Source organism: Lathyrus oleraceus, chromosome 1 (assembly GCF_024323335.1).
Source record: "Lathyrus oleraceus cultivar Zhongwan6 chromosome 1, CAAS_Psat_ZW6_1.0, whole genome shotgun sequence".
In the NCBI taxonomy this organism is placed as follows: Eukaryota; Viridiplantae; Streptophyta; class Magnoliopsida; order Fabales; family Fabaceae; genus Lathyrus; species Lathyrus oleraceus.
In genome coordinates, this window is record NC_066579.1 from 30,385,865 (window position 1) to 30,396,337 (window position 10,473).

Sequence of the window (10,473 nt, forward strand, 5' to 3'; positions counted from 1 at the left end):
ATTAATTTTCAATGACAAAATCAATACAGTGAGGTGGAGGATTATATACTATTTATATAGTAAACTCACAATATTTAGGAATGAAATATATTACATAGAATTATTTATCTATTTGAAACCAACTTCGTTCTATAATAGAAAAGATTGTGAAAAATATCTTCATATGATTTAGACACTTAAATAGAAGATTTATAGATTGGTTGTATTCTATAGATCAAATAAAAAAAAAGTTAAACAATTAAATATGAAATAAGATCTAAAGAAATTCATTAATTAGTGATCAAGTGACAATCATTAATTTTCTCTCTCCATCATTTAATTTAATTAATAGGATTTTTTGTGGTGAAATTAATGAATTGGATATTTTCGTTTATAAAAAGGAATCATATAAATATACTATTAATTAATTGGCAATCTTTTTTGTTCTGAAATTAATTAATTATATCTTATACTATCCGATTTTTTGTGGTAGAATCTTCGATTCCATTGTTTTATGCTAAATACATTCAATAAATTTAAATACAATGTTAAATAAATATATGTTACTAATTCATAAATACTTGGAAAAAATGTATATCTACATGTAAATATTCCCAATGAAAAGTATCTATGTTATGTTTTTCTCTTCAATTGTCTATGAGCAGAGATATTTTTCTTAGTATATAACAATAACAGAGGTATTCAGCAGCATAATGAGCAGCAGGATCAACTGCATTGCCTTGTCCAATTGATGTTAATTATAGCCGTTCTTAAGCCAAATGATTCACGTCAAACAATGTCCATAGGCTTCTTCATTTGTTATCATATCCCATAAACCATCATTTGCTAAAATAATGCACTCTTTTACTGACTTCTGGGTTGTGGAATCATCCATGGTTTCAAAAGTATCTATCTACTGATGGTGGACAAAAAACAAGTTACACTTCAACCGAGATAACAAGAAACTAAGCATGGATGATGAACATCAAAACGCACTCAGCTTTACTCGGTAAATATAGACTTGATTAGAAAATTGTTTTTCTTAATCTAATGATCCAGAATTGATCATAAATTTTGTACCTGTAAAATTGAACTCACAATTCAGAAAGCAACTCATATATAGCTTCCTTTCATCTTCAATCTTGTGTTCCATCACAAAAGTGCCCATGTTCTGCACTGGCTCATTCAACCTTGGTGGTATTTGGTGAGTACTGAATTCATCTCGTTAAATTTAGTCCTCGAAACTTCAGATTCCTCAATACAAGGACTGCTTCTGTTGGTAACTAGCAGCAAGTTGAGAGCATGGATTATGAGTACCCTGAAAAATCCTTAGCTAACTTGAAATGATTTTCATTTCATCCCTGGTTATGGCTTTCAGTCTATAGAGTCCCATTAACGAACTATCAATTACCATTTTTAAGAGAAGGTTGGCTCCAACTTCATTCTCCTTAACCTCTATAGACACTGATGTTTAGTGGTGCTGGGGACTAATACCTGCGTAGTCTTCACTACCAACAAAAAAGTAATGAAGACTTCCATTGTAAACATTGAAACTCCAGCTGTTGCCTTCACTCGCTGCTTACTTCCATTGTTAACCTTCCTTAAGCCCTTTCTCTAGTACAATTTCAATTGGCAGATAAACCACCTAGAGGACCACTCAGAAATTAAAAGATCTTGGAACCGGTCACCTCAGAAACAGTCAATTACACCACTGTACAAAAAAAAAAAAAAATTTAAATATTGGCAGCATCAGAATCAAATGTTAGTTTTAAACTAAGTTAGGTGCTAGAATAGCCCTCTAGAATGTAGATGCTTTCATAACTTAAAATTTTCCCTTGCATGTAGTTTTGGTATTGCAGACTAAAAATCTAAGAATAAGGACAAAACCCCCAAAGGGTACAACAAAATTTAAGAAAATGTATCAATTTTGACCTATGTTGTAAATCTCAGATGGCGATGCATAGCGCCAAACCCCTAAAATGCTATAGCGCTATTGCATATAGTAGTATGACTGCTATTGTGAAGACTAAAAAACAATGTACAACGCAAACATAAATTCCAACAACACATAAATACTCAAAAATAGAAAGATAAACAACTAAAGGAATAATCATGCTTAATAATTATAATCAACTTTCATTTCCCATCAAAATAAGTTCTAAATGTAATTAACAAGACGTCCCATCAAAATCAAGTTCTAAATGTAAGCAAGCAGAACACAAATAGAACCTAAACAGAGAACAAACTTTAAAAAAAGAATAAACATATAACAGAGCATAAAAGAATAAACATATAACAGAGCATCGAGTACATAAAAATAAACCTATACAGAGAGTAACTGAAGATGAAGAGAAGCACAGAACAGAGGAAACGCAGAACAGATGTTACAGAAGTACCGAACAAAGAGTAGAACAGAACAGAAGTTACAAAACTACCGAACAAAGAGTAGAACAGAACAGAAGTTACAAAATTCCCGAACAAAGAGTAGAACAGAACAGAAGTTACAAAATTACCGAAAAAAGAGTAGAACTGAACAGAAGTACCAAACAAAGAGTAGAACAGAACAGAAGTTACAGAAGTACCGAACAAATAAGAGAAGAACACAACAGAGAAACCGAGCAAGAGAACAAATACAAACCTTGGTAGAGAAACAGACCAAGATCACGACATCAAACAACCGACGTAACGCAGGAAGAAGACGCAGAGAAAGAACAAAATCGCAAAGGCAAAGGAAGCAGTCAGAGAATACACAGAGAATATGCAGGAAGAAGAAATGGGAGAAAAAATCGCAGAACACACAGAATCGAAGAAGAGTGGATTAACGGAGAAACATGGATTAAAATAGGTCACTTAATGAGGTGCAAAAGTGCCAATATACAACAAAAAAAAGTATATTTGGGAAATTTCCCCCCAGAACCCTAATAAGGGTCGTCATCAAAACGCTATTCAACCACTATAATTGCAACTGTGTACGGCGGGTAGCAGACAAATGGCATGGCAATAAGGGGCTGCTCCGCCATGCTATGCCAATATAGCGGTGCTATTGACAACATAGACTTTGAGCAAGTTATAGTTATTAACAGTAGTATAGCAACATAAAAATCAGGCTGGCAGTGAGGATGATTTGATTTGATATACTGATTCATTGATTTATAATCTAAATTGATTGGATTTTAACAAATTAATAAAGTTAATTCTACTGGAATAGCAATTAATGGCGCTTCCATGCATAACCAGTGCAAGAGTGCATCATTTGAGCCATTTTCACAATTGGGAAATTTAAAAACGGTGCTTCTATGCATAACCAATGCAAGAGGCACCACTCAAGTCGAAGCCATAATTGGGATATTTAAAATTGAAGGCATAAAGAACCTGCCAACAATAAGCTTAAAATCAAATGCAAACAATATGCATCCAAGAAAATTATAATGCCAAAAGAGACAAAAATAGGTAAATAATGTGAATAAATCCACTAAAACATAGAGAAAAAATGAATACCTGCAGATTATTTGCAATGGTAACACGCTGAAGAAGTTCATTTTCAAAAAAATATCTAATGGAAAGGCCATGTACAACCATAATTAAAGAATTTCCTTGAATGCTCATCAAATATATTCTCAACGAGCTGCCTGTCCCTTTGCCTGGCAATTGTAATGAACTTCTCTTCACTTTTTATCTACTGAATGTGCTTATAGCTACAGTAATGACATGTGACGGACCTCAGCAATATAAATCATGACGGAAATGCGTCGTTGGGAACTGTATAACCATGCTTGAACATTTGTCCCAATATTTTCAAAACCATGGATTTCTGACCAGAATTCCAGTAAGCTTTGTACATTATCCACAGTGTTTTCTTGTTGCGATTCATGTTGATATCATCCATCTCCTCAAGGACATTTTGTATTTTTCTAAGGTTCTTCTGTGAGCCATACATGACCAGCTTACAATGATATAAGGAGTGGCAAATTCTCCACCCGGAAAATACAGAACGTCTAATGAAATTTTCAAGATTTTCTACCGCGTTGCACCGAAAATAAGCTGTAACTATGCACTTGATAATTCCTGTGGTTGTAACAGCGGTTCTGTGCTCAAATGCCTCGTTTATTGCAGTCTCCATTTTCTCTAACAAGTTTTCCCGGGCATAAAGCTTAATCAACAACACGTTTAACCAGGGCCGGTATTCTTTTTCAGGAATCAACTTTAACATTGCCTCTATTTTCTTCAATTTATCTACATCAGAACTTTTACAATAGGCACATATCATAACCCTAAGAATCGCCATTTCATTTTCATTTACATGATCCCTTACCAATGAATATATCTCTTCCATCTTCTCCATATTACCAAGGTGTGCATATCCACGAATCATTAAAAGGTAGGTTTTCATATTAGGCACAACAGGGCCTGACTTTATCACTTGAAAAACTTTTTCCATATCATCCCACATCCAGGTGGAGATATATCCACCAATTAAATAATTATAAGTCGATATATTAGGTGAAAGGCGTAACTCACTCATCTCCTTGAATGTTGCTTCCATGTGATCAATTAACATCAAGCGACCAAAAACAGATATAACAATATTGTATGTAACAACGGAAGGAGAGCAAACCGGATCCTTTTTCATATCGAGAAACAAAGAGTGGCATTTACCCGCAAGACCATTGAACATAAAAGCACCCATGAGTGCATTGTAAGTGCTGGTTATCTTCACACCCTTCTTCTCGGCTTCCCTAAAAAGCTCAACAGCAAGATCAATATTCTTAGATCTTCCCGCCGCTTTGATACCCTTGGAATATTCATGTGCATTCATGGAATTACTGCACGCATCGAATTCAGAAACATTTCTCTTCCTTCTCCAATTAAACACCTGAAGTTGATTATTTGAACAATACAATAAACACAAAGCTTAATGAAATTTGAACAGATAGCTATTGTTTCAGAATAAGCTGAATTTGAAATTTAGAATCTATAAATATATGAATAAAATTGAAGTAAGTAAATAATTAAATTAGAGTAATACCTCTAGTAAGAGAGAAGGGTTTGAATTCAATTGATTCAAAAGCTCAAGAAAGACGGGATGAGAGCGAATCAAGGATTCAGAATTATCTTCCAAAATGCTTGCAACCCTAACGGAATCAGAAGCTTCACGAAGCAATTTGTTCTTCAAAATCGCGACTTCGTTAATGAGATGCTTTTCGTAAGGTGGAATTGAAACTTTGAACAACGAAACAAGGTCCAATACCATGCTTGGCTGTTGCAGGGTACTACTCTGTCGTTGGATGAATGTGGAGGTGGGGAGAATGGGAATGGATTTGGGATTTGATCGGTGGCATGTTTCGGTGAATCTGGAAGCTTGTGCTGCTTCTGAAGTGAATCGCCAAACACGTTTCATTGGGAATGGGGAGGAAATTTTCTAGGGTTTTAGAGAGAAGAAAAAAAACTCCAAATGGATTGAGAGTGAGAGAGTGAGAGAGGGGGAGGTGATTTGTGTTGCGAGGGATTGGTGGCGAGAAGGCGGGTGGTCGTGTCTTCCAAATTTTTTGGGTTTCGGGTTTGGTTAGGTTATGCGGGCTACCTAAGGTCCAGGGGTGATAGTCCAAATTTATATCATGGATGAATCAACCTAGTACTTCTTTTTCTTTTTTTCTTTTTTTTAGAGTTTTGTGCTTAATTGTTTATTTTGTTGTTTTTCTGTGTCTGATGTTTTGTTTTAAGTTGATTAGGGAGTATTGCATTTAATACATTTGAAGACAATGAAGACTGCTAATTTTTAGAATGTTTGCTTGGATGTGGTTATCTTTATTTGATGTTTTGATCTTTATGATGTATGAATATTGCTCATTGTTTATTGATTATTGCTTAAAGTCCAAAGGAAAATTGATTTATATATGACATTCTTGTCTGATGGACTGCACCCCATTGGTCAGATCTTTTCAACTCTTAACTTTTAAATTTGTGCTTAGGATAGTTTATTCATCTCCTTTCACTTCTTAAATTTCAAAATCTCTCCCTCTTGTCAAAAACCTTTCTTTGCTTGTGATTTCAAACTTAGACATTGTTTAATGATTAGAAACTTCGGCCTTATGTCATTGAACTTTCAAACTTTTTCTTAAATAAAAAACAAAAGTCCCTTAGCGCCCCGGGACGGGAGTGGGGGACACCATACACGCAGGCAACAACAACATCGGCTCTACGAAGTCAGAATCTAGTCTTTGTGTTGGCTTTCTTCATTCGTCAAACTTGTAAATAAACTTAATCATATTAACTTAAATTTCAAAAGACAAAAGGAACTAACTACTCCATTGAAATTTTTGGCCTCTTGTGCCCCTTTTACTTAAACTTTTGTTAAAAATAATTCACCAACTCATTTGAAATTTTTACCACGAACTACGAGGTTTTTATCCCTTATTTTTCTGTTGGTACGTAGGCATAAGACTGAAGGTCTTGTCAAACACAAAAATATAATCAATGAATTCTTTCATCATCCTCACACTTTATTTCATCAAACATCTTTTATACCAAAAACACATGCACACATAAAAAAAAGGCTCCCTAGGAGTACCTAGGACACTTTGGGTGTTAACACCTTTCCTCTGTGTAACCAACCCCCTTACCTGTAATCTCTGGTATTTTATTAGTTTTGATTTGAAAACTTCTTATCTTTGGATTTTGTTCGTACTTTTCTCTTTTCCTTTGGAAACAATAAAAACGCAGTGGCGACTCTGGTTTTATTGACGTTAAGCTTATCCATAACTTGATGGTCATGGATTTACCGCTATAGAAATTAAGTGGTGACTCTGCTGGCACTACGCCAAAAACTGGAATAGACAGCGCACCTTAGAGGGCGCTTTCTTAAAGAAGCGCACTCTAAAGTGAAAAGAAAAATAAGGAGGAATAGACAGCGCACTTTAGAGGGCGTTTTTGCAACAAAGTGCCCTCTAAAGTGAAACGAAAAAATAATGAGGAAATGGAGGGACACCAATAGAGGGCGCGTGTCATACCCCAAAATTTGCCCATTAATATTTCAAGACATTTTTTAGGGGCATTCCGACTCATTTTATGGCACTGATCTTAAAGGGACAAAGGCCCAGCTCACGAATGGCCCAATCCAGAAAATGGCCCAAACTGGCCTGTTCGCTACACGCTCGCCTAGCGAAGCAAACGTTCGCTACCAGCTCGCCTAGCGAGGCTGACAGACAACAAAAAATTTCGGGCTTCGTTCTGAGCCCATTAGGTCATGAAAAAGGGCATTATAAATACCAGCACTTCAGTAATGAAGAGAGAGGACGAAAAACAGAGGGAGACAGACGAAAACCCTGGCACAAAAAAACCCTGGAGGCTACTTTAGAAACCCTGAAGGCCGCTCCTCCGCTCCGAAGCTACCACCGCCCAACTCAATCCGGCTCGCCAATTCAAGGTTGCAATTCGATTGCAAACAGGTTTGCATTACTATTATCGCTTTATTTTCTTAATTTGCATGTGATACCGCTTTATGTTCTTAACTTGCATGTGATATTATAATTGAATTCATAAACATATTTGAGGTTTTGCATGTGAATTTAAGTGTGCCTGAATATTGTGAATGCTGAACCGTATAATTATGTGTTGGATGCCATAAGCCATGCCGCAGGTTGAAGTCATATTGTTCTGAAATTCAAAACCCGCAGCCGCTCGCTAGCACATCGCTAAGCGAGCATGTAGCGAGTATTCGCTAGGCCCTCGCTAGGCGAGGCAGAGGCGAACGGGACAGTCGCTAATATTTTGTTTGTTATGTCCTATGCGTATCTGATCTATTCTATGTTAATTATGCACTGTTTTGCCTGACATTCATGCTGCTGTATTTTCTTTTGCGGTGTAATCTTCGATTACACCCCGATTTGGTATTCTAACCCGTTTGCTGAATTTTGCCAAGGTTCACATGTCCCAGGAAAAGATTGCCGTTAGGTCTTCCACTTTATTTGTGGGATACCCTTGTGGAGACTCACCCTAAATTACTTAATTAATTTTAATGTGTTAATTTTAATGTATTAATTTTAATGTATTAATTTTAATGTATTGATTTTAATATGGAGGCTCGTCCTAATTACCTAATTGACTTTAAAATATTGCCTTTAAATAAGTGATCTTGGACCTCTCTTTGCTGCCCTACGGTATTACGGTATAACGGTCATGTCCCGCGAATGTAGGGATACACTTAGCAAAGACCTTTCGATTAAATCATCATAAAATAAATCATGGTCCCTCGGATGTTGCCTTCGAAAATACGATTTTGTCCCTCGATGACCCTTCGGTGTAGCCTTCGGTTAAATGATGATCGTCCCTTCGAATGCTAAGGTATCCTTGCAACTGTTGCCTTCAATGACCTATCGATGACCCTACGGTGACCCTTAAACATCCAAAGGGTAAGATTACTTACTTCTCAATAGTAAGGACAGTTTTACCCTCATAAGGATAGGAAATGCCCATAACGACCTCAGGAAGGTATAACTCTCAATTACTGGATAATAACCTAAAACATTTTCCACCCCTCACACTTTACACTTTACAAATCCTAGAAAATCACCACTTGGTATACATTCATACTAGAATCATTACCGAGTTATATTTTTCTAAACCATTTTCAAAATTAAATGAGATAAATACTTTGTATACATTCATACGAGAATCATTACAAAGTTAAACTCTCTTTCAAACATTTTTTAAGCAATTCACCGACACTTTTCAGACAAAAATATAAGTGATCCAGTAATTAAGAGCCCATGGATAACCATGGATACAAAGGGTGCTAACACCTTCCCTTTGTATAATGTACCTCCCGAACCCAAAATCTATTGAGGTCTTTCCTGTTCTTTTCCACCTTTCCTTATTGGATAAAAGAAAAGTCGGTGGCGACTCTTGCTATCCGCGACATTGCGATAAAAAGCAAAACACCCCAAGTCAGTTCACCGTATGACAGAACTGGCGACTCTGCTGGGGACACTTTAAAAAGAGAGGTTACCTTAAAAACAAGATCACTTATTTAAAATTGTCTGATTTACTTTTAAGGGATTGCTTGGGTATTCTTGAGTGAAAGATCCTACACCCGGATCTAGTGTACCCTAGGTAAGTAGCAATAGATCATCGCGACTATCCGGCGTATACTGGAATGGTCAAAATGATAGCTACGGTTAATGTGACACTTTGGATGTCCTGATGTTCCTCATGTTTACTGGAGGAAAAATTTGGCTTCCGCGTGGTGTCATCAAAGCATTAACCAGACCTTTAGAACCCTAATTGACTCATCCTAGCCATTAGAAAGTAGTGAGATAACTGACTTCGGTTCCGACTGGGGTTGGTTAAGACTCGATACTACACTCTTTGAGATTGGACTTTAGGGAAGCTTCGGTCAACCACTTGGTGTTGCACTGAAGTGGACTTGAAGGAAGGTCAATGATTGGAGATCCTTTTAGAACCCGGTTACTATTCTAGGACAGGTTGAACCAACTAAACTTCAGTGGGGAGGGTACTTACCTATGGAACTCATGCAAGCCTTAAAACCTAGGAATGATGGTTGTGTGACTTGCTTGTGCTTGTTATTTATTTAACCTCATAACATCATAACATCATGACATCATAACTTTGCTCTGTTTTGTATGAAAAAAAAAAACAAAAAAAAAAAAACAAAAAAAAAAAGTTTCCCTTTTCGGTAGTTTATGCAAAGTTAAATTCCAAAAGGCCTTGAAAACATTTCATGCATTGCATAGCATAACATAGCATAACAGGTACTCTAAAGGGATCAGTGTTCTCACGGTTTTCCTCCACACAGAAAAATGGATCTCGAACAAACTGTCAAGGATCTCCATGCTCAGAATGCTCAACTCCAGGAGATGATCTTGAACTTATCCAGGGGGCAGGAGGAACTGAAAGCTCTCTTGCTCGAGAAAAAGAAAGACAAGAAAGTTGTGAGTTACATTAACCCGGGAAGAAGGCTTAAAGGACAGGCTGCGGGAATCAAAATCAGAATTCTGAAGGATCAAGAAGAGGAAACAGAGACAGATTCAGAAGATGAGAATGCTGATCCTTTCAACCCTGAGGATGACGATGAAGATTACGAGAATGAACAGTACTCTCCAAAAGATGACAAGTACAAGTTGCTGGAAGAACGCATGCTAGCTATGGAAGGTCAGAAGGCGCCCGATCTGGATTTTGAAAGTTTGGGTCTAGTCTCCGATGTGATCATTCCTCGCAAATTCAAGGTCCCCGCTTTCACTCAGTATGATGGGGCATCTTGTCCTCAGATGCATCTGAGAGCTTACGTGAGAAAGATTCAGCCATATACCACTAATAAGAAGCTCTGGATTCATTTCTTCCAAGAAAGTCTGTCTGGCACACAATTGGAGTGGTATTATCAGCTCGAGAGCTCTGACATCCACACATGGACTGATTTAGCAACTGCTTTCTATAAACAGTACCAGTATAATTCTGAACTAGCGCCTACTCGGCTACAGT

The 10,473-nt window shown here is 36.9% G+C and overlaps 1 protein-coding gene across 5 annotated transcripts; it reads right to left on the minus strand.

The window, feature by feature from the left end:
* Window positions 1-532: 532 nt before the first annotated feature.
* On the minus strand, window positions 533-5,568 carry LOC127079434 (pentatricopeptide repeat-containing protein At2g30780). 5 transcript variants are annotated; one of them, XM_051019949.1, is made up of 4 exons: window positions 5,006-5,568; window positions 3,478-4,852; window positions 1,060-1,690; window positions 533-892 (listed from the first exon to the last, which is right to left on the minus strand). In XM_051019949.1, exons 1-2 carry the CDS (start codon window positions 5,375-5,377, stop codon window positions 3,713-3,715), a joined length of 1,512 nt encoding a protein of 503 aa, XP_050875906.1. In that variant the 5' UTR covers window positions 5,378-5,568; the 3' UTR covers window positions 533-892; window positions 1,060-1,690; window positions 3,478-3,712. The 5 variants fall into 5 exon arrangements, with proteins under 5 accessions (XP_050875906.1, XP_050875854.1, XP_050875955.1 ...); XM_051019897.1 differs by having other exon boundaries at window positions 533-895; XM_051019998.1 differs by having other exon boundaries at window positions 533-1,624.
* Between the last annotated feature and the right edge of the window lie 4,905 nt (window positions 5,569-10,473).